The sequence below is a fragment of the Nannospalax galili genome, unplaced genomic scaffold (assembly GCF_000622305.1).
Source record: "Nannospalax galili isolate Female #2095 unplaced genomic scaffold, S.galili_v1.0 scaffold1939, whole genome shotgun sequence".
In the NCBI taxonomy this organism is placed as follows: domain Eukaryota; kingdom Metazoa; phylum Chordata; class Mammalia; order Rodentia; family Spalacidae; genus Nannospalax; species Nannospalax galili.
The window spans coordinates 143,553-168,019 of NW_008342008.1; the positions used below are offsets into that span (position 1 = coordinate 143,553).

Sequence of the window (24,467 nt, forward strand, 5' to 3'; positions counted from 1 at the left end):
CCTTCCAAAGCCCTCTAGGCCTCTCTCTGACCTTCTATCCAATGGCTATCCCTCCATTTTCCCAGCTTCCCTCTGGGCTCCTCATCACTTCTCCAACGGTGTTGTGTATATTGTGCTGCAGAATTTGGTTCCTCCCATTACATGTGCTCTTTGGTAGTGCCAGGAACTTTCCCACACACCAGCATACAATCACTCTTCTTATTAGGACAAGACATTCTTGGGGATTATTGCATAAGTGAAAACTTTGGGATTGGGCTGAGGACCATCACCTAGCCCTACCCTTTCCTCCGTTGATACCTCTGGCCTGAACTGAGCTTTCATCTCAACTCTCAAAATCATCAGGATGTTAAGCTGTCTCTTCCTGAAGGCACTTCTTGTTCTTGGGTCCTTGGCATTGTGGGTGACTGCAAGAGAGCAAGGTGAGCTATCATTTGGGATTCCTGATGACAGCAGTAGAAAGTGTCTAGGAGAGAAGCCATCCCCTGCTTTCTCCCAGAATAAGGTTCCTCACTCAGGGGGATGATTATCTCTGTAGGAAGGGCTGGAGGGACAGATTGTCAGGACAGGGAGGATAAGTCTTCTTTTGATACTCTTTCTGGACAAGGAAATAGGACTTACAAAGAGATAGGTTCCAGCTCTTCTCTATAGCTCATTAGATGGAAACTGGACCCCCTGCTGGTCCTTTATTTTACTTTTTAATACTGTATTATTTTTATGTGTATGAGTGGATTGTGTGCATGTGTGTAAGTGCACCCATGTCTTGCAATGCCCATGGAGGTCAGAAGCGGGTATTGACTCCCCTGGAACTGGAGCTATGGATGATTGTTAGCCACCATATGGGTGCTAGGAATCAAACCCGTGTCTTCTGCAAGAACAGCCAGTGCTCTTAACTGTCCAGCCCCTGCTGGTACTTTAGTAGTGGTGGATGGGTAAAAGCAGTGTGGCAGGAGAGAAGGAGGTTGCAGGGATATTCTGCATGAGAATGGAAGAACTGCAATCCTTGAGTAAGTTGTCTCTCATTCCTCTTTTTTTTTTTTTTTTTTTTTTTGGTCTTTTTGAGACAGGGTCTCTCTGTAACCCCAGCTGTCCTAGAACTCACTATGTAGACCAGGCTGGCCTTGAACTCACAGAGATTCGCCTACCTCTGCTTCCCAAGTGCTGGGATTAAAGGCGTGTGCCCAGCTACTCTCTCTCTTTTTAAAAAAATATTTTATTTTTATTTTATGTGTATTTATTTTATTTATGTGTATTTTATATTTTATTATTTTTATTTTATGTGTATTTATTTTATTTTATGTGTATTGTTTTTATTTTATTTTTATTTTATGTGTATGAGTGTATTGCCTGCATGTATGTGAGTGCACCCATGTCGTGCAATGCTGTGGAAGTCAGAAGAGAGCTTTGGATTCCCCTGGAACGGTTTGTAGCCACCATGTGGGTGCTTGGAATCAAACCTGGGTCCTCTGCAAGAGCAGTCAGTGCTCTTAACCGCTGAACCATCTCTCCAGACCCATCTTTTTTTTTTTTAAAGACTTATTTATGTGTACCTAGCTGTGTGTGAATGTGTCATAAGCTCATAAGCATGCGAGTGCCCGCAGAGGCCAGAAGAAGGCATCAGATCTCTTGGAGCTGGAGTTAAAGGCAGTTATGAGCCACCAGACATGGGTGCTGGGCCCTGAACTCTGGTCCTCTAGAAGAGCAGCATATGCTCTTGACCTCTGAGCCATCTCTCCAGCCCCTATTCCTTACCATGTCTTGAGGCTCAGCCAATTATCTCAACCACCTATGAAATCTTTTTCAGTGAAAGAGGGACAATGCCCCCCTGACAAGAATCCATGCAAAGACCTGTGCCAGAGCGATGCCTTGTGTCCTGCTGGGCAGAAGTGCTGCAGCACAGGCTGTGGCTGGGCCTGCCAAGGAGACCTCCCCAAGGGTATGTTGGTATGACGGGCAAAATCCCAGTGTGATCTCTGGCCTTGTCTCTTGCATGGATAGAACCAGAGAGCTTCCCACCTCCTGGATTGGCTCCTAAAATTTAGCTTGCCTTGGACCCCTCTCCTGTCCTCTTTTTGGGTTCCTACTAAAAAATATGTGTTTGAGTGTTTTACCTACATGTATGTAAGTGCACCCATACTGTGCAATGCCCACAGAGTCCAGAAGAGTGTCTTGGATCCCCTGGATCTGGGTGAAGGACAGTTGTCAGATGCCATGTAGATGCTGGGAACTGAACCTGTGTCCTTTGCAGGGGTGCCAGTGCTTTGAACAGCTGAGCCATCTCTCCTGCCCTTGGAACCCTTCTTTGCCATTCTTCATTCCAGCTCTGTCTTCTATCAGGAAAAAAAGTGCCCTGTTTTTTACTTTGGACTCAGAGGTCTTGTGAGTCTGAAGGACTGTTGTGAAGGGAAACCTGCTTAAGACAGTGATTAAGCCAGGTGTGGTGGCACACACCTTTAATCCCAGCACGGGAGGTATCCTGTGTAGGTTCTCTGGGAGCCTGATCTGCTACAGGGAGGCCCTGTCTCAAGCAAATTAACAAAAGAAAAAAAGCTAGTGATTAAGAGACCTTGGGGATTGGGGAGGTGAGGTGACTCAGTAGGACCTTGTCATCCTACGATGTAAGCCTGATGATCTGAGTTCCATTCCCAGTACTGACAAAGGTAGAAGAGAACTTACTCCACAAAGCTGTCGTCTGACTTTAATTTGCATGCTGTGGCACATGGGCCTCCCCACAATAATTTTTTTTAGGGGGGGGGACAGGGTCTCTCTGCAGCCCCAGCTAGCCTGGAACTCACTATGTAGACCAGCCTGGCCTTGATCTCACAGAGATCCGCTTGCCTCTGCCTCCGGACTGCTGGGACTAAAGGTATAAGCCACCATGTCTGGCCACAATAATAATTTTATTGTTTTATTTTTAATTAAAATTAAAAAAAAATTTTTTTAGCCAGGTGTGGTACACGCCTTTAGTTCCAGCCAGCACTCCGAGGCATAGATGGTTCCAGGCCAGCTGGAGCTATAGGGAGACAAAGTATTTTGCCTGCACAAATATAAGTGTACCGTGCTTGTGCAATGCCTACGGGTGCTGGGAACTGAACCTAGGTTCTCTGGAAGAACAGCCTGTGCTCTTAACCCCTGAACCACCTCTCCAGCCCCCAAAGGGCACCCACATGGCAGCTCCAATTTTAGAGGATCTGATGACCTTTTCTAGCCTCTGTGAATATTACACATATAGGTGCACTTACACACATGTAGGCAAAATACTCATACACATAAAACAGAAGTAAATAAAATTTAAAAAATTATTTTAAATAATTTATTGAGAATTTCATGCATGCATATAAGGTGTTTTGATCAAATCCATGCCCACTCCCTCCCCTCCAACTCCTCCTATATTTCCCCATCACTTTTTTCAGATAACTTCATGTACTCTTTCTTCTTTCTTTTATGGGGCTTTTTGCTACTCTAACATTCCCCCCTCTGAAGTGGTAACCCTAAAATTATTTAGAGATTAGATAAGAGCTCCCAAATACTTTTGACATTTTTTGGCATTTGAAACAGAATATGTTGCTAAGAGGCTGAAGGACATTTTGATTTTCAGTTAAGAAACTGGCTACTTTTCTTTGGGGTCTTTTTACCCTAACTGCCTAGCCAATTCCTACCTCCTATTCTTATCACACCATCCTTTGAAGAGAGGTAACCCTAAAATCTTTTAAGGTTAGATAAAAGCTCCCAAATATTTTCAACATTTGGAACAGAATATGTTGCTAAGAGGCCCAAAGACATTGTGAGTTTTAGCCAAGAAATTGGCTACTTTTCTTTGGGGTCTTTTTACCCTAGCTGCCTAGCCAATTCCTACCTCCTATTGTCACATCATCCTCTGAAGAGGTTACCCAAATTGCAAATAGGGAATCAGGATGCAGACTGCTCTGGCTCCTTCCATGCTGAACAGGGACGCAGGGTGAGGCAATTGGGGTACCCCTTCAGTGGGTCTATCTAAAAGACTCCCAAATTGCATTTTTTTTTCTGTCTTTTTGAGACAGAGTCTCCTTGTAGCCTCAGCTGTCCTGGAACTCACTATGTAGACCAGGCTGGCCTTGAACTCACAAAGATACACCTGCCTCTGCCTCCCAAGTGCTGGGATTAAAGGCATATGCCATCACGCCTGGAATAACTTTTTAAAAAGACATTAGTTTTTATTTTTATGTGTATGAGTGTATTGCCTGCATGTGTATGTAAGTGCACCATGCCATGTAATGCCTGTGGAGGTCAGAAGGAGTCATCACATCCCCTGGAACTGGAGTTATGGATGGTTGTTAGCCACCGTGTGGGTGCCAGGAATTGAACCTGAGTCCTCTGCAAGAGCAGCCAGTACTCTTAACCACTGAGCCATCTCTCCAACCCCAAATAAATAAAAATTTAAAAAGAGATCCTAGGGGGTTAGAGATGTAGCTCAGGATTTGCTCTGTAGCCCATGCTGACCCCATACTCATGAGCTCGTTGCTTTTACCTCTTGAGTGCTGAGATTACAGGTGTGTAGCATAATGCCTGGCTTTTTTTTTCTTTTTTTTTTTCTTTTTTTTTTTTTTTTGAGACAGGGTCTCCCTGTAGCCCCAGCTGTTCTGGAACTCACTATGTAGACCAGGCTGGCCTTGAACTCACAGAGATCTGGCTGCCTCTGCCTCCCGTGTGCTGGGATTAAAAGTGTGCACCACCACGCCCAGCTCTTTTTTTCTTCTAAAGACAGGGTCTTGCTGTATAGCCCAGGCTATCTTGAACCTGCAGCCCTCCTGCCTCATCCTCCCAAGTGCTAGAATTATAGGTATTAGATCACAGACCTTCCTGCCTCTCAGAAATCAGGCCATGTCTCCTTTGCAGTGCTGGTCTCTACTTCCTTTGGAAGTAGCAGGGACTTATAAAGAAATGTTCTTTCTTATCTCTGCAAATAACTCAGATGCCTACCCTGATACTGGCTTTGAGTTAGGCCAGGCTCCCTGCTCCCTGGGGCAAAGTTATAAAAGGCTCTCTTCCTTCCCCTTTCCCCTCTTCTCCTCTCCCCTCCCTCTTTCTTTCCCTTTCCCCCCTTGCCCTTTCCCTCTCTCTTTCCCTCTCCTTTATCATCTCTCCTTCAGGTCCCTCTTCCACCTCCCTTTATGTTGTCCATGACAGGCCTCTGTTCTTTTCTTTCACTTTAAGCTGACCCTTTAAAAAATTCTTTCCCACCCCAAGTCCCAGCCAAATGATGGTCCCCATGGTTGCCAGATTCTCTTGTAATAAAGCTCATTCTGAAGGGTAATTGATCTCAGCTTCTTTCCCCAAAACTTGTCTCTTTTAAAAAAAATTAATTTTATCTCGTGTGTCTGTGTGTGTGTGTGTGTGTGTGTGTGTGTGTGTGTGTGCACGCGCGCGCGCAGCTATGGCACACGTGGAGGTCATGTGGGACCTACAGACTCAGTGGTTTTGTTTTTTTTTTTTTTGTCTTTTTGAGACAGGGTCTCTCTGTAGTCCCAGCTGCCCTGGAACTGGCTACGTAGACCAGGCTGGACTTGAACTCACAGAGATCTGCCTCCTTCTAGGCTGTTTTTTTTTTTAAAAAAATACATTTTAATTTTTAAAAAATTTAATGTGTATGAGTGTTTTGCCTCCACGTACATAAGTGTATACATGTGTGTGATGCACATGGAGGCCAGAAGACTGTGCAGGATCCCCTGGAATTGGAGCTAAGGACAGTTATTAGCTGTTATGTGAGTGCTGGGAACTGAACCAAAGTCCTCTGCAAGAGCAGCTAGTGCTCTTAACCATGGAGCCGTCTCTCCAGTCCTTCCCTGTTTTTTTTGCTTTGTCCTTTTTTTTTGGTCCTTTTGAGACAGGGTCTCCTTGTAGCCCCAGCTGACCTGGAACTCGCTTTGTAGACCAGGCTGGCCTTGAACTCACAGAGATCCACCTGCCTCTGCCTCCCGAGTGCTGGGATTAAAGGCGTGTGCCACCACACCTGGCTGTTTTGTCTTTTTGAAGCAGGGTCTCCCTGTAGCCTCAGCTGTCCTGGAACTCACTATGTAGACCAGGCTGGCCTTGAGCTCATAGAGATCCGCCTGCCTCTGCCTCCCAAGTGCTGGGACTACAGGCATGTGCCACCACACCGGCTGTGTTTTGTCTTTTTAATTTGGGTGCTGGGGATCTAAATTCAGCAATTTGTGTTTGAGTGACAAGCACTTTACTGACTGAGCCATTTCCTCTAGCATGTGTTTCTGTTCTTTAAAAACTTTAATTTTTATGTGCATGTGTGTGTGCTTGTGTGAGTTTATGTGCACCATGTGTATGCAGGAGTCTACAAAGGCCAGAAGTGGGCATTGGATTTCCTGGAATTGGTTGTGACCATCTGTGTACGTGCTGGAAATTGAATCCTGGTGCCCTGCAAGAGCAGAAAATGCTCTTAACTGCTAGGCCATCGCTCCAGCTCCTGTGTCTGTTTTTGATACAGGGGGAAAAGGAGATTGTCCTAAAGTTGTTCAGAAACCATCCTGTTTTAAAACATGTACGACAGATGAGACATGTCCAGGTGTACAGAAGTGCTGCACATTGGGCTGCAACAAGAGCTGTGTGTTTCCACTCTCCAAACAGAAGCTGGGTAAGAAACCTCGTCCTCATACTCCATGGTCTGATTGACTTCTTTCTCAAATATGTACATATCACCTGTGCAAAGGTTGCAAATCATACCCTGATTGTTGGTTTTAGTTTACTTTGAGAAATAATAAAAATGTCTGCTATAGTCTGAGCACTTAAAAAAGATAAGAGTACCCAAGCCATGATCATTTGGGGGTGAGTCCCAGGCAAGCCGGGGTGCCAGAAGGCAGTGCCACATATTCTTATTTGGAGGCAGATTAGAGAGCTGCTGGCAGAGTCCCAATCCCCACTGTCAGTTGAGAGATTCTCTATTGAAACCTTGTTTCAAGAACGTGCAAAGAGACAGTGAAATAGAACTTGATGTCTATGGGAGAGAGCAAGTGTCTACTCACTTGTTCCTGAGACTTTAAAAAAAATTTTTATGTGTATGTGTGTATTGCCTGCATGTGTGTAAGTGCAACTGTGTTGTGCAATGCCTGCGGAGGTCAGAAGAGGGCATTGGATCCCCTGGAACTGGAGTTATGGACAGTTGTTAGCTGCCATGTGGGTGGATGCTGGGATTCAAACCTGGGTCTTCTGTAAGAACACTCAGTGTTCTTAACCACTGAGCCAGGAGTACAATTCTAATCAACTTTCTTTTTTCTGTCTTTTTAAGACAGGGTCTCCCTGTAGTCCCAGCTGACCTGAACTCACTATGTAGACCAGGCTGGCCTTGAACTCACAATGATCTGCCTGTCCCTGTCTCCTGAGTGCTGGGATTAAAGGCATGGGCCACCACACCCAGCTTTTTAAAGTTCAGAACCAGGATATTTTTCCCAAATGCTGGTCACCTCCTCTCTGAGACCCTGAAACTCCATAGCACATGAAGCTTTCCTTTAATTCAAGCATCCCTGGTAGAAAGCCCCTTTCCAGAACCAACTGGGGTGATCTGTGCCTAGCTTAGACAGCTATCTTGGGCAGACTGCCCATAAGAGAGAATAGAGTGTTGTAATCATTTTCAGGATTCTCAGGGCCCAGCTCTGGAACCAAAGCCTGGGAATCTGTTGCAGATAGTCACTCACTGTCAGCTTGTAGGGCCTGGTACAATTTTCTTAGTGTTTGGAGCTGAAGGCTGAATTGCAGGGGTTGAGGGTGAGGCTGGCTCTGAGGTGTAGTATGTTTATGAGCTGCTCTGGCCCTTGTCTGGAATTAGGTCTTTCCTTAATTTATCTTTTCTTTTTTTCTTTCTTGAGACAGTGTTATGTAGCCAACTGGCCTCCAACGTTCTAGCCAAAAATGATCTCGAACCCCTGATCATCCTACCTGATGAGACTTCTTTTTCCCTTAGGGTTATGCAGGCAGGCTAGAGGTGGTCTGCAGATTCCTCAGAGACCACAGGCTGAGTAGGCCCCTCTCACCTGGTGGGAGTTAACTGCTTCTGCAGCTTCTATAGCCCCTGCTCAAGGGGAGGGCTGGCATTCACTCAAGGAGACTGATTCCTAGGAAGCTCTCCTTCCTGCCGGTGAGAAACTCCTGCTTGCCTTACCCCTGTCATTATCAGAGGTTTACCTTAGCATAATTGGTCTGTTTGACAAAGGTGGAGCAGCAGTCAGACTGCCTGAGCACATGCAGACACTGGGACAACTATCAAGAAGTCTGGCTGGAATGAGGGTCTGTGATAGATCTTCTGTTTGCTGCTCTGTGCACTTGGGGAAGTCTGTTCTCTCTGAACCTCCCAACTGCCACCTGTAAAATGGGGCTAAGGATATTTACTTCACAGAGTGATGTAGTTTGGAAGAAATGCATTTAAAAAAGTCTGCACTATACCTGTCAGGTTTGGCTCAGTGGTTATGTCCAGCACCTCTCTGGTCTATTTTCCTCCCTACTTAACCTGAAGTTTGACCTGTCCATTTACTCATTCATTCATTTATATGATGTATGGAAAGTCTGCCCTACCTGGCATGTGGGCATCCATGGTGAGCAAGATCCTTCCTCTCATGGAATTCACAGTATGCCACAGTATGGCAGTAGAGGCAGGACGCAAGTGAGCCAGCAAATAAGAGCCATAGTGTGAAGAACATTAGAAGAGAAGCAGGGAGGCGCAAGCATTTTGACTTAAAGAATGAGAAGGACAGACTTTAGAGGCGTGCTGTGAAGAAGGAACTGCAAGGGAAAAGTTAGGTAGGGAAGAACTCTGTGCTTCTAAGAAAGTGAAAGGAGGTCAGTATGGTTGGAGAAAAGCAAAGAAAGAGGGTGGTTCCTTTCGAGGAACCACAATGAGTCGCTGATGAACCTCTTAGGAGCTTTCTTGGTAGACAATAACACTGTGGTTCTATTCTGGAGGGATTAAATATGTCCTTGAGATTCCACTAGAAGAAGCCTCTTAGAAACCTGTCTGGTTTTCTCTTTGTCCCATGTACTTTTCCTTTGATGATTCTGCTTTGTATCTGCTTTTGCTGTGATAAATCATGAGTATGACTGCATGGTAAGTCCTCTGATGAATTTCTCAACCTGGGAGTGGTTGGGAGTGACTCTGAACACACTGACCTGTTGTTTTTCCTAATCAACTCTTGAAGATCTCTATTTTGTTGTACTGGATATAGTGAGGCCCAGTGTTTGCTGATTAGTTTTTGAGAGATACTTACTGAAGTGTAGATGAAGATAAAGCAGTTTAAAATGCATAAGGCCGGGCATGGCGGCACACGCCTTTAATCTTAGCACTTGGGAGGCAGAGGCAGGCAGATCTCTGTGAGTTGAGGACAGTCTGCTGTACATAGAGAGTTCCACTCCAGCTGGGGCTACAGGGAGACCCTGTCTCAAAAAGATAAAAAAAATGTGTAAGACCTCATGTCAAAGCTAGTGGTCTACCCACACTGGGACCCAGTTTTGTTACCACTGACCTCAAGTTAACCTGCCCCTTTTCTGGATGTCTTTCTACTTGCAAGAGAAGAGTAGGTTTCATAGCTCAGAGAACTTTTCTGGCTTAAAAGCTGGAAAATTGTACTTTCTGACAGCAGCCTGTATTCTTTCAGATACAGTAGAACATTCAGGAGTAAAGACTTTTCTGGCTTCAGCTCCCTTGCTTTTTGGTGATAAGGCGGGGTCTTGGGGGGGGTACAGGTAGAGGGTAGGGGTAACCATCTGAATTGTCTACCAGTCCTGATTCCGTGTAAGGTACTTGATTGTGAAGTTACTGGGACCCACACTTTGTAATGACTGAGCTTACCTAGCCTGCCAAAGCCAAGTCAGCAAGGGCAGGGCATCCTGGCCAAAGGGATCGCAGGGACCTTGTCTTTACAAAGAACCTTTTCCTGGTGGTAGGAAAAGAGTGAGTAGACTGTCTAAGGAGCCAGGTTTCAGGTTAGTATGATGGAGTATAAAAGCTTAAGTACAAGATGGCATGGGCTGATGTAGAGGTAGTGAGGTCCACTGAGCTGACAAAAAGGAATTATTTGGCGTGGATGTGACTGTACAAGAGGGTGGCAGTGCTGAGCACTGCTCAAAGGGGTTGTGCTCTGACCTTTGAGGCCCCAGCCTGCCTCCCAAGGGTCCCTTCATTGCTTCTAAAATTTGGCAAAACTCCTGGGACCTGAAGGAAAGCTGGACTGGAAGACAGTAGAGGTAAGGTCTCTGTGTATTTTCTTGGGGTTGAGAGCCGGGCAGCAGGGTGCTCCTGGCGTTGGCCACATCAGGGCCACGCTCATCAAAATGGTGGTACCTGGGAAGAATGGAGGTCTAGGCCTCTCTTTCTGGGTTCATTGTACAATTCTATAAGAAGTTTGTGACACTGGCATTTTCCTCTGGGGAGAGTCCATATCCAGCCTGCTCAATTGTGGAGTAAAAGGGTATTATTTTTTGTCAAATGTACTTCAGTGTTTGTCAGGAAGATGAGTAGGTACAGGGAGGTACACGAGCTGGTTACAGTGACCTTGTTTTCCAAATTAAACATCAGCATACATAGTTTTGACAAGATATCATAACGACATAGGATATTCCTGTACAGAAAAATCCCAGGACACAAGATTATTAAGCCTAATGTATTTTACTTGCATTTTCCATCGTGGCAGACTTCCTGGAGCCAGCCATATGTAATCGTATGTACCTATCACAGAGGAACTGGGCCAGGCATATGTTGGCATTCTACAAAGGCTTTAATTGTCTATCACCTTGCTTCCCATTTAAAGAAGTCGAAATAAATACTGAATGAGTCATGGTGAGGTGGTTTGGCTCAGATGCAATCTTCTTTGGGTGTGCCTGATCCTGAGGACCTAGCCAAGCTGCCTGCATGTTTTACCGATGATGTAGTAGAAAGTGCTTCACTGCAAATCAAGAGGTTGAGTTTTGTGCTGCACTCTGCAGTTCTGGGTGGGTCCCATTCTGTTGTTTGGGTTTTATCTTCGCAGCGGTGATGAAGTGGCACATCCAGAATGTGTTCATCTATGGAACATTAACCAGACAGGGGTTCACTATCCTCATGTCACAAAAACTCAGAGGGAGGGAGAGCTGCTGTGGCAACTCTATGATGCTACAGAGGAGGAACTCTCTCACCTTGCTGATCCTCAATTTTGTCCTCATGTTAGTGGCCTCCTTCAGAGAAGGCTGTCCTCTCCTTCCTCTTCATGTCTGTCTTTGGAAGAAGAAAGAAGTGAGGTGACAGTTTGTATCTAGAGTCTCTCCAGTTCATGCCTTACTATGTGGTCACATCTAGTTGCAAGAGAGTAAGAGGGAAGTGAACCATTTTGGCTGGACTCATTGCCTCTCAGAACAGACCTGGCCTGGGGTTCTTTTATTTATTGCTGTATAGTAAACACTCCCTAAATAGCACAGTGGCTTAAAATAATGGTTTATCCTTCCTCACAGCTGTAGGGTTGCCTGGGCTCAATTGGACAGTTTCTGTCTCCACATGGTCTGGCTGAGGCCATGCCTGCAGCTGCTTTCATCTGGGAGCGCCGCAGAGCTGGAATGTACAGGATGATCTTTATTTCCTTAAATTAACTAACCAATTAACTAATTACTGTGTGTATATGTATATTTGTGTGTGTGTGCACAGGTGCATGTGCATGTATGTGCATGTGCCTGTGGAGGCCAGAAGTCAGCTTTGGATGCCATTCTTCAGGAACTGTCCACCTTGTTTTATTTTTATTTTTTTGAGATAGGGTCTCCCATTTGTACCCAGGGCTTGATGATTAGGTAAGGCTGGCTGGCTAGTGAGCCCCAGGGATCCACCTATCTCCACCATCTCACTTTGGGATTACAAGTGTCTACCACCATGCCTATCTTTTTTTTTTTTTTTTTTGGTCTAATAGGAATCAGACCCAAATTCCATGTTCCAACATGGTAACAGTTTCATGATGTTTTTATAGTAACAGAACAAAGAAAAGTAGTAAGTCAAGACACTTTTCAAATACATCAGTGGAAACATTAAGTAGGTCTGCCTACAGCAAAGAGAAATTTCAGCTATAGGCATCAGATGCTATCTGATGACAGTCTTCTGCCTGGCGGAAGCTGGTGGTCTGTCCACCAGCTCCCTTTGGGTTTACAAGTGTCTTCCCCCATTCCTTTTTTTTTTTTTTTTTTTTTTGGTATTTTTGAGACAGGGTCTCCCTGTAGCCCCAGGTGACCTGGAACTTACTATGTAGACCAGGCTGGCCTGGAACTCACAGAAATCCACCTCCCAAGTGCTAGGATTAAAGGCTTGTGCCACCATGCCTGGCAACTCCATGCCTATTTTTTTACATGGATGCTAGGGATCATACTCAGGCTCTTATGACTTGCATAACAAGCACTTTACAGCTAAGCCGTCTCCTCAGCCCCCTGGGTGGTCTTTTTCACTTCATATTTCTTGTTCATAGGGCATCTCCGCACACCACAGTCTAGCTCAAGCTGCTTGGCAGTGTGATGGCTGGTTTTCAAGAGTGAGTGTTCTGAGAGGACAGGCCCCAATGTACAGGTGCTTATTAAGCATCTGCTTGTATTATGCTTCCTAATACTCCCTGGTCAGAGTAAGTCATATGGTGAAGCCCAGAGTTAGTAAGGAAGGGGACTTCACCAGGACACCAGTCCCAGAGGTTTAGTTGATTGGGGATCAGCACTACATTATTTGAGTGAGAAAGAAGAGAGAGTGAATGGCAGGAGGGCAGTTCCTAAGTTTGCTACAGTGGTTAGAGCTGAACAGTGTCTTTCAAACCATGTCAAAATCAGGAAGCAGTTTATGACCAGCATTAGAACAATGAGCTGGGCATGGTGGCACATGCCTTTAATCCCAGCACTTGGGAGGCAGAGGCAGGAGGATCCTCTGTGAGTTCAAGGACAGCCTGGTCTACAGAGTGAGTTCCAAGCAGCTGGAACTACAGGGAGACCCTGTCTCAAAAACACTACCCCCCCCTGCAAAAACAAACAAAAAAAAAATCCAGAACAATGAATGTGAAATATTAGGGTTATTGCATATATATGATGTACATAAATGTGTATGTTAAGAAAGTCTATACTGGGGCTGGAGAGATGGCTCAGTGGTTAAGAGCACTGACTGCTCTAGCAGAGGACCCGAGTTTGATTCCTGGCACCCACATGGCAGCTACAAACCATCCTTAACTCCAGTTCCAGGGAAATCCGAAGCCCTCTTCTGACCTCTGAGGCATTGCATGTCATGGGTGCACTCACATGTATGCAGGCAATACACTCATACACATAAAATAAAAATAAATAAAATATTAAAAAAAGAAAGTCTATGTTAACATACACATGGGACATGTGTTTCATACTCCTGACTTGAGCACATCTGGGTTTCAACACTTTGATTCTATGGCAGAGTTCGAAGGTGCGTGTCCTGCTGACCCTCTTCCATGTGAGGAGCTGTGTAATGGGGACACATCCTGTCCCCAGGGACATAAATGCTGTAGCACCGGCTGTGGCCACGCCTGCCGTGGAGACATCAAGGGAGGTATGTTGGTTCTTTGGGAGGAGATCCACAAGTGTCCCCTGGGTCCCAAGTTAATATGGAGGAGCTACCTGTGATCACCTTCCTGGGGCCGCCTTCCTGGTGGAGCCAGTTGCCATCCTTAGAGTTCCCCTGGCCTCCAACCATTGCAACCCTTCCTTCAAGGATCAAAGGGGCCATGTTGGCATGGGAAGAACTAGGGGAGGGAAGTGCAGCAATGTAGCTTCAGGCAATGTAGCTTCAGGTCTTGGTTCTGCTGGACATTGACTTTGTGACTGAATGAATAATCCCCTCTTTTTGAGCCCTCTGTCCAGTGAAGAAGTTGTCTGAGATCACTGGTTTTCACACCGTTCTCCTACTTTCTGAGTGTTAGGGTTACAGGCATGCATCTCCACACACAGTTTATGCAGTACTGGGGGTTGAACCCAGGGCTTCATGTTAGGCAAAACAGCTACATCATCTGCTCCTTTAGTCTGTTTATATTGTTAGGCAGTGCTCAACCCTTTGTCCTTATGTATATATAACCTTTTCAGGAATACAGACAAATGAGGCATTACAGATGCCTGTCAATCATGAGGTCATACCTGATAAACCCATTGTAGGTTGAAATTGTAAGTTAAGGTGAATTTAATGCTGTCAACCCACCAAACCTAGCTTCACAACACACAGAGCACATTGCAGTGGATCAGCTGTGTACCTTTGTGGCCCTGTGAATGACTAGGAGCTGTGGCTTGCTGCTGCTGGCTAGCATTACAGTCAAGTATCATAATATTGCTGATCTGGGAAAAGATCAAAATTGAACATGAAATGTATTGATTTCACTGCATGTGTGTCATTTATGTACCATTGAAAAGTTGAAAATTTATAAGTAAAACAATGATAAGCCAGGGCCTCTCTGTATAATAATGTTTGATGAGAGGCTGAGGAGATGGCTCAGTGGGCAAACACTTGCTACACAAGCATGAGGACCTGAGTTCAGATGCCTAGCACCCACATAAAACTACTCAGTAGTATGCACCTGCAATCCCAGTGTTCTTTGGTGAGATGGAGGTAGAGAGAAAGAGTAGAATCCCTGGAAGTCTGTGGGCTAGCTGACCTTAAGTACACAGTCCGACAGAAACCCTGCCTCAAAAAACCAGGTGGAGGGCTGGGGAGATGGTTCAGCGGTTAAGACACTGACTGCTTTTACAGAGGACCCAGGTTTGGTTCCCAGCACCTATATGGTGCCTAACAACCGTCTGTAATTTCTAATCTCCATGGGCATTGTGCTACATGGATGTACTTATACACATGCAGACAATATACACATAAAATAAAGATAATTAAAAAAAACCAAGATGGAAGGACAGAACCAACTCCCAAAAGTTATTCTCTGACCTTGACAAATGTGCTGTGGCATGTGCCTGCCTGCCCTCACACACAAATGAGAACACACATATACATGCACATACATCATACGTGCACATAGACCTCTCATAGTTCAGTCAGAGGGTAGAAGGCAGAGCCTTGTCTTTCTGCACTTGACTCTTTCTAAAGCATATATTGTTCCCAACCTCCTAATTGCCTCTGAGGAACTCCCTTTGGGGCATCTTTTGAAAATTCTTAGTCCAGAAGTCTTTGGGTGCCTATGGAGCCTCAGATCCCCTAGCTTCCTTGTTTCCCATCAGGTTAGGAGTCAGGTTGATTCACACGCCTGAGCCTAAGTTCTAGACGGGAACCTGGGAAGAGAGGAGCCAATGTCCAGTCTCTTTGCCTCTGCTGGTTTTCCCCACAGGGCGGAATGGTATTTGTCCAAATGTTCTGATGGGTCTGTGCATTGTCAGCTGTGTGATGGATGAGAACTGTCAACCTGGGGAAAAGTGCTGTAAGTCAGGCTGTGGCCGCTTCTGTGTCCCAAGGCTTCTGCTATCCAAACAGACCACAGACTCCAACCGGACCAACAGCTCTGATTCTGAAGTAGGTAAGTATTGACCTTGTCACCTGCAACAAGCTGTCAAGTTAACAGACCTAACTATGTTGTGCAGACTGGCTTAGGTACCAGGAAAGGGACTTCTGAAGGTCAAAAAGAAACTAGTTGGAAAGAAAGCAAGCCGCCACACCCACTATGGGATTACCGTGTTTAGAGTGGGTGTGGCTGTCTAGTGGGGGGAGATTTTTCTAGGAGGGATGGGATTTTGTCCAGGTTCTAAAAGCTAGGCAGATGTGACAGAGTGATCATAGCACAGAGGACATGCCAGACTCCCAATGTGATCCATAGCAAAGCCACAGAGGGTGGGAATGCACGCAAATTGATGCAGGGTTTTTGGGTTGTGAGGGTTGGGGTGCTGGGCAGGAAAGGGAGCAGTCACAGCTCCTGTTTGATAGCAAAGACACATAGGTCTATTTCTAAATGATAAGAGCCTTCAGACCAGTTAGGAAGCTGGCAACCAATTAAGGCTTTTGAGAGTGACACACATTAAGGCTCTCCAGGAAAGAGAGGAAACAGGCTGGGCAGCTGGGGCCAGAGAAGTGCAGTTGTGACCTGAAATTTCTTCTGCTTGCAGAGACTGGAGCACCCTAGTTGTCTTGATTTGTCTGGAGCTCCAGAAAGCTTGTTCGGGCCGCCAGGAAAGGGTGATGTCCTAGAGCTTGTAACACTCCCAGGGCATTGGGCTGCCTCTGCTCTGCTTCTCCTGTGTCTGGAGCACAGGAAACAACCTGGGGATGGGCAATGTGTGTTGGTGCTTCTCCTTCCCAATAAAAGGCCAGTGTGGACCCTCTTGTCTGTACTGTGTAGGGCTCAGATGAGGTGGGGAACTGGGGCTCTGTGTGTGGCTGTGGGATTGCAAAACCTATGCACTGAAGAAAGATGGTGAATTCATTTTTTCTTAAAAATTTTAATAACTTTATCAATATTATTACTGTTGTGTGTGTATATGATGTATATGTGTGTGTGCAAGTGTGTGGAGCCAGTGTCTGGAGTCAGAGTGAGGGACCAGTGTGAGGTGTCAGTGTGTGGTGCCAGTGTGAGGAGCCAGTGTGAGGGGCCGATGTGTAGAGCCTTTTTTTTTTGAGTCAGGGTTTCCCTGCAGCCCCAGCTGGCCTGGACCTCACTATGTAGACCAGGATGGCTTTGAACTCACAGAGATCCTCCTGCCTCTGCCTCCTGAGTGCTGGGATTAAAGGCATGTGCCACCATGCCAGGCTATCTTGAATAATTCTTTACTAGACTTCCATGCCATGGCTAATTTTTTTTATTGAGCTTTTGTGATTTCATACAATAATACTTAATCAAATTTAGACCCTCTCCCCCATCCATGCCTCCTATATCTCCCCATCAGACCTCATGTATTTCACATACATATTAAGTCCTATCTAGTCAAGCATTTGTACCCAGATGTCTTTCAGTGTAAATTCATCCACTGGAGTCTAGTCAGCCCATCTAGAGATTGTATGTAAGACATACTCTCCCTCCCCCAGTAGCAGCCTCCAGTAGTTCTCAGTCTAGAGCTGGCCTGTCACCCATTTCTCTCCTCCCCTCTGGGCCCTTGTTTAATTGAGTTGGCATGGGTCATGTGCTTGATGCCACTATTGCCACAAGTTTACATGCAAGCTTCCAGTGGCCTGAAAGCCTCTGCTTCCCTGTCTTCATGAACTAGCCCTGGCTCTTACAATCTTTCCGTTCCTTCTTCTGCAAAGGTCCCTGAGCTGTGGGTGGGTGAGTTTCAATGTCCTAGTCCTATCCAAGGATACACACTCTGCAGCCTCTTATTCTTTAAAACTTGGCAGTTGTGGCCTTCTGTGTGCATCACACTCTGTTCTACAAGGAAGCCTTACTGGTGAGAGTTGAAGGATGCATTAGTTTTCTTTCTACCCTTTGTTCCACTATGTCATGGTCATGGTGAAGTTATTTAACTCACTATCTCACTTTGAACATTGATACCCTTCTACGTACATATCATGGCCTATTTTTTTTTCCAGAAATTCTTAGTAGTAGAATTCTAGGCTCTTAAATAGATCTCCCAATAGGTTCTTAATATTTGAGTGAATAAAATAATGAATGTAATTCCTTAGTCTGTCAAATTGAGAATTTTGGGACCACAAGTAACAAGAAATCCAACTATCTGGGGCTTACCCAACAAAGACATGGCAAGAAGCAGCATGAGGTTACCTCAGCAGCTCGAAGCCTCTGTGCTGGGCCCTTTGTACCTCACAGGTGCAGATTGTTGCAGCTCTAAACATCACAGCAGGGAGAAGCCATGTGTAGACCGAAGTGCAGAAAGACCTTTACTTCACATGGCCCTCGTCCTATGAGAACTTCCTCAGAAGTTGCTGCAGAGAGGCACTGAGAAAGCAAATGTTTGCAGAGGGAGTGTCTTAAGATTAGACATGCTTTACCCCTGGACGGGACATAAAAACCCGAGTTCCACAGCAAAGGAAAGAGTGCTTTTTGGCTAGCTGGGTAATATGTATGCTGTACTGGCTCAAAGGGCACATGCATCTTACATCAGGATTGAAATTGCTGAGTGTGGGCCAGTGAAATGGCCCAGTGAATAAAGGTACTCACTGCTAAGCCTGATGACTTGAGTTCTAACCCCGGGACCCACATAGTAGAAGGAGAGAACTGCCCTCCTGCACGATGTCCTCTGACTTCTACATGTGTGCTGTGGCATATATGCCCACAGAAAGACACACATACACACACAAAATGTTAAAAAATAAAAACAGAAATTGGGAAGTGAAATTCTTGTTTCTACTCAGTTTCGAACACCCATCTGAGTAGACGTGTGTTGGAGTTGCCTGATCTCATAACAGGTAGCTGTGTTGTGCCATGAGCTTTGAGTGGCTGGCCCAGGGTAGTCATGGCTCTGGGTTCATGTTATAAGCAAATGGCGAGGGCTGGTGTCAGTCTGATGGTCAGATTCCTTGTTCAGTATTTTGTTTTATTTCATTGTTTACTTAAAAATCAAAATAATACATCCACATATTTTCTTTTGACTTGGAGTATTGTTGTGTTGCTCAGATGGGCCTTGAACTCATGGACTCAAATGATTCTCTTGTCTCCTGAGTAGCTGAGACCACAAGTGCCTGGCACTGTGTCAGCTTTATGGACAAAATTAAAATATCAGTATGGTAGAGATTTCAAATAATCATCCTGGAAATAGCCATCCTGAAATCTTAAAATAGTAAGATGATTTTCTGTTAGGTAAGAGTAGGGCTGGTTGCCTGTGCAGGTAGCAATGGGGGAGAGAGGGAGAGAGAGGAAGAGGGAGAGGAAAGGGTGTGGGGGAGGGAGGAGAAGCACGGGGAGAACAAGATTGAGAAGAGAGATAGAGATAGAGATGCTTAAATTCCAGGTCTCCCAACAACCTCAAGGCCTTTGGCACCATCTTTCCCTGATGTTGTGCCCTAAACCAAAGAGGCTGTTTGAAACTTTCCTTCCTCCTGGTTTAATTCCTGTCTGGGAAGCAAGCCTCTAGGAGCCCTGATGCCTCTACCTTTGCATCTTGATGTTTGGCCAGATTGAAAAGCCACCCACCCTCCCTTCCTCAGCTTCCTCAGAGTAGGCAGCATTTCTGGGCTTTGGACCCCTAAGTGGGGACTGGCAACAACTTGTGCTTTGGGGGAGTGTCTCTCAGCAATTCCTGTCTCTACTTTCATCAACCATCTGACTCCTCCATGCCCTTTTGCCCAGGTACCTGCACCTTTCCCTGTTGTTCCACGTCTCATTTTTCTCGCTTACAATGTCATTGGTAGGCAGGTGTGTGGGTGAGGAGGGTGGGAAGTTGCTCTCGAGCTGAGGGCTGGCTTCTCTTTACCAGTTAGGTTCTATTGTCAAAGGGATCAGTGCATAGACACACCAACTTCACAGAGATTGACAAAGTTAAGAAGAAGAAGGCCACAGTGGAAGGAATTCTTTGCTGGGTGCTTTATTCTCTGAGCCATCAGAGGGCAGCAGAAGTCTAGATCACAGACCATTAAATGACACTGCAGAAGCCCTGTTAAAGGAAAAGCTCACAGGCCTCTTGAGTTTCTATATCCCCACTGAAATACACTTCATAAGATATAAATCAGACCCTCAGTTTTCATGACATTTGAAGTATTTCTGCATTTTTGTTACTGTTTATCTTGGAGACGTTATTCATTATGTATCAGCTTTTCTTATACAAAGCGTAAGGGCCAAATTGTGTAGCTCAAGAGCAGGGTAATGTTTTTCTTTATGAGTGGAGGAGAGAAGGGACAGAGGATTAACTTTCCAGGCATTAGTGATCCTTCCAGCTTCTGGAGTTGGTGCCTTCTACATTTGATAGGTCCATTTTGCAATTGGTGATCAGGAAGCCAGACATGGTTTTGGAGTTTATTTTAGTAGTAACTATTCTTTATCTTTCCTCTGTTTTTCTTCAGTTTCTTTGCAGTTTCACAGCTGTTTGTATGCTTAGGATTTTGAGTCCTTTTTTGTTATTTTTTAATTTCTCTTTTTTAGTTTTTGGAAAAGGATAAGGATCATTATTGAGTTGTCCAAACAACATGGAAAAATTCAAAGGAGATCTTTTCAGCCATAATCAACTATTATTAGTGAGCATCCTTCTAGACCTCCTTTAAGCATGTGTATTAGTCCATTTTTCATTGCTATAATGAAATCCTGGAGGCAGGACTACTTTCTGGGAAAAAGAAGTTTACTTTGGCTCATGGGTATGGAAATTTAAGGTCAGGTGGCCACATGTAATAATGGTTGTTTTCTGGCAGAGTCCTGAGATATCACAGGACAAGAAACAAATATATGTCTATATTATATGACTGGTCTCTTTCCCTCTTATAAGGTCATTAGAATTCAATCAAGGGGACTCTACCCCTTATCTAATTCTATTCACCTTCCAAAGGCTCACCTCTAAATACTATAGCCAGATTAACTTTCAAATTTGTCTTAATGGGGACTAAATTTCTATGCACGAATCCTTGGGGGCCATGCAGACTACATTCAGTGATCACATATATGCAAATGTTGATGTGGGCAGCAATCATGGGGGCATCCGGTTCTTACTGCTCTGTAATTGGCTTCTGTCATTTGACAATAGATCATAGCTAGATGTGTTTTAATTGTAAAGGGGCTTTATTTCCTTCAGTATTCTTTTGTTTTTATTTAACGGGGCCCTGGAACTCTGTAGTTGCTGCTTGTCCTGTTTGTGACGGTCTTTACCAAGCGCTTCAGAGGCTTCAATCTTATTTCAGTTACATCAATCAGCATGTTAGACAAAGCCTCCATTCTTTCTGCAATTCTCCTTGAATTAGGATAACTTGCTGTTGATGCTTCTTGCACAGTGTTCTTGATTTTGATTCTTAGATTCTTCTGTTCCACTGTGATCATTTTATAGGCTGTACCTTTCCATTTTAATATTATCTCACTTTTAATATTTTTTCCTTTAAATATAGGTTTTTCTTTCCAAAACTCTCTAGCAGAGGCAAGAGAAAAGAAACAACTTGTTCCCTTCTTCTTTCCTGGTTTCTTCTGCTTATTAGCACTGAAACTCAAAACCAAAACAAAGGACTAGGGATTTGGCTCAGTTGGTACAGTGCTTGCCTAGCATGCGTGGCATAAACTGGGTGTAGTGGTGCATGCCTATAACCATAGCACTCAGGAGGTGGAGGCAGAAAGATCAGAAGTTCATGATCATCCTTGGATATATAGGGAGTTTGAGGCCAGCGTGGGCTAGAGACCATGTTAAGAGCAGGAGCAGCAGTGGCAGCAGCAACCACAAATAAGAAACCCAGGAATAACAACAAGCTCAGTGGTTAAGAGTATTTGCTGAGGGGCTGGAGAGATGGCTCAGTGGTTAAGAACACTAGTTGTTCTTCCAGAGGACCTGGGTTCCGTTCCCAGCCCCCCCCCGACCCGGGTGACTAACAACTGTCTAACTCTAGTTCCAGGGTATTCAGTGCCCTCTTCTGGCCTCTGCAGGCATTGCACACATGTGGTGCACTTGCATACATGCAGGCAACACACACACACACACACACACACACATTCAGGGGAGGTGGGAGGGAGAAAGAGAAAGAGATAGCCAAATAAGCCTATAATGGATGGCCCAGTCTGTCAGGGTCCTTAATGAGCAGTTTAAGGTACTTGATGTAAAACTTGAATTTATGTTGAAATTATTAAATAGTCTCTTCCTAATCTTTGTAATTGTAAATTCTGGTTAAAGATAAATTTTTCAAATTAGGTTGCTGATGCTTTAAGTATAGGCTTATCCTGGCACTGTGCAAGTGTACCCTCTCCAGATGGAGCTATCCTCTAACTCTTGTGTCAGGGCTCCTGGTTACCAGCAGCAGGAAGACACTGGTTAGCTTCTGCAAATGAAGCAAAACGAACCTTATGAAACAGGTTATTGAGGCTAGCATGGTTCATAGACAGCCAGGGCTCCATAGCTGGGAGTAATAGCTCTGTGGAGGGTCTAGAGGTAAAAAGCGTGTCCCTTAAGACAGGAAGACTGTGTCTTGATATTGTGGCTGTGACAGTCATGCTCCATTTCTCTTTGCTCCTTCTCTCAAGATTTGGATTTTCTGAGAGAGGGAGACTATGATGACTGACGGTTTTTCAGCCTTGGTCTTGGGAATTTTTTTTTTAAGATTTATTTACATATATTTGTGTGTGTGTGTGTGTGAGAGAGAGAGAGAGAGAGAGATGAGAGAGAGAGAGATAGAGACAGAGAGAGACAGAGAGAGACCTGTGTGTGGGTGCCCACGGAGGCTAGAAGAGGGAATCATATCCTCTGGAACTGGAGTTATAGGTGGTTGTTTAACTGAACTTAGGTCTTCTGGAAGAGCAGCTTTTAACTGTGGCGCCATCTCTCCAAACCTGGTCTTGTAATTATTTCTGTGTGACTGTCCTGTGTATTATACGTCATTGAGAGCATCTGTGACTTCTTTCCATTAGATGCTCCCTTCTCTGTGACAAAAAATGTCTGTAGGTATTGCCAGACGTCCCATGGGGGCAAACTTGCTGCTGAGAAGAAAATTCCTTCAAACGAAATAGGCTACTTTTAGGAAAAAGGCATCACATGTGTAGTTTGTGTGCATATGTGTGTATGTGCATATTTATGTATGTGAGTATACATGCGTGTGTGTGTGCGTGTGTGTGTGTGCATGTGGAGGCCAGAGGTCAACCTTGGGTGTGACTTTTCAAGAGTCTACCTTCTTTTTTGAGACAGGGCTCTCTCTGGGTCCTGAGGCTCATTAGGACTAGGATTAGGCTAGACTGCCTGGTCACTGAGTCCTGGGGATTTGCCTGTCTCTGCTTCCTCAGCACTTGGGTAACAAATGTGTATCACCATGCCCGTTTTTTTATGTGAGTGATGGGGACAGTACTCAGGTCCTCTGACAACTGTCACCTCAGCCCCAATATTTCATTTCACTTCACTTCACTTCAATTTATTTATTTATTTATTTATTTATTTATTTATTCATTTATTTGACAGGGTCTTACTTTGTAGCCCTGGCTGGCCTGGAGCACAGTATATAGACCAGGCCAGCCTCAAACTCCCAGAGATCCATCTGTCTCTTCCTGGAATTAAAGGCATATGCCACCATGCCCAGCCTGATGTGGCTAGTCTTGGTAGTCAGTTTTCTCTGGGGATTGTCTGTCTCTAAATTTACATGTGGCTGCCACACCCAATTGGGCTTTATAGGGGTTCTGAACTCTGGTCCTCATATGTGCGGCAAGCACTTTAACCACCTAGCCATCTCTGCAGCCTTTAATGGAGATTTTTAAACTACACATACTTCATGTCCTAGATCAAGGGCCTGATTCTTGAGGACAATTATTTGGGGAACAGCAGATAAAATTAACAAGATTTGGAAGTGGTGAGATCATGAATGAGTCTGATAAGGAGACTGGTGGAATGGACTGGTGTCAGGGTGCTGGATGTGAAAATGGGGGGTGGTGGTGACCCACTGGACCCTGTGAGGGCCACGCTTTATAATTCAACATAGCAGCACAGGATGGGGAAGACAGCAGAGTCCTTGTGCTGGCCACAGGACCATTTTTCTTTTCACTTCTCCCGGGTCCTGCTATCACCCCATACCTTGAATGACAGCCAAACTTTGTGCCTCATTCCAAGGTCTCTACACTAAGGCAGAGAGAAGGTGAAGATTGAAGGACCCCCAGAGCTTGATGGCTAGCCAGTCTAGCCAGTCAGTGGATGTCATGTTCAGTGACAGACTGTCTCAAAAGGCAAGATTGAGGGAGACACCTAACATCAACTTCTAATGCAGAGAGAGAGAGAGAGAGAGAGAGAGAGAGAGAGAGAGAGAGAGAGAGAATTCATGCTATATGTGGTGCTGAAGGGGAATTTTCACTAATACTGACAACAATCAGTAAAAAGTCAAATGCAAGCAGCTTAGATTCCTTTGTGAAGCTCCATTATTGATAAGGACATGAATGAACAGTCAGAGCAGAGGCAGTGCGTCTCCATGCTCCAACCCCTTGAGACTTGTATTTCCCAGCTGCAAAGTGGTACCTACTACGGCTGCCGCCAACTGGGGTGCCAGAGACATTTTGCTTTCTGGTGAAATATTGTTGAGCGCTAAATGCCAGTTGATGTGTGGTGGATGAGAGAATTTCATGACAGTTGTTTTGGTGCCATTTACATGGAAATCCATTTTGGTCCATGATAAAATTCAGAAACAAAGTCATATTGGAAGTCGTGCAGGGGAGAGCAACAGTGATGTCACAGCGTGGGACATGGTAAGGGGTAGGATGGGGCCTGCAGAGAAATCATCTGTAGTTTATTTTTTAATTTTTAAAATATTTTATTTCTTTATTTTTTATTTTATGTGTATGTGTGTATTGCCTGCATGTAGGTAAGTGCACCTGTGTCATGCAATGCCTGCAGAGGTCAAAAGAGAGGCTATCGGATCCCCTGGAACTGGAGTTACAGACAGTTGTTAGCTGCCATGT

At 45.0% G+C, this 24,467-nt stretch overlaps 1 protein-coding gene across 1 annotated transcript; it reads left to right on the top strand.

Annotated features, from left to right (window-relative positions):
* Nucleotides 1-343: 343 nt before the first annotated feature.
* On the top strand, nucleotides 344-16,273 carry Wfdc3 (WAP four-disulfide core domain 3). Its single transcript, XM_029565749.1, has 6 exons — nucleotides 344-419; nucleotides 1,802-1,933; nucleotides 6,476-6,622; nucleotides 13,406-13,537; nucleotides 15,309-15,494; nucleotides 16,078-16,273. Exons 1-6 carry the CDS (start codon nucleotides 344-346, stop codon nucleotides 16,092-16,094), a joined length of 690 nt encoding a protein of 229 aa, XP_029421609.1. The 3' UTR covers nucleotides 16,095-16,273.
* Nucleotides 16,274-24,467: the final 8,194 nt, after the last annotated feature.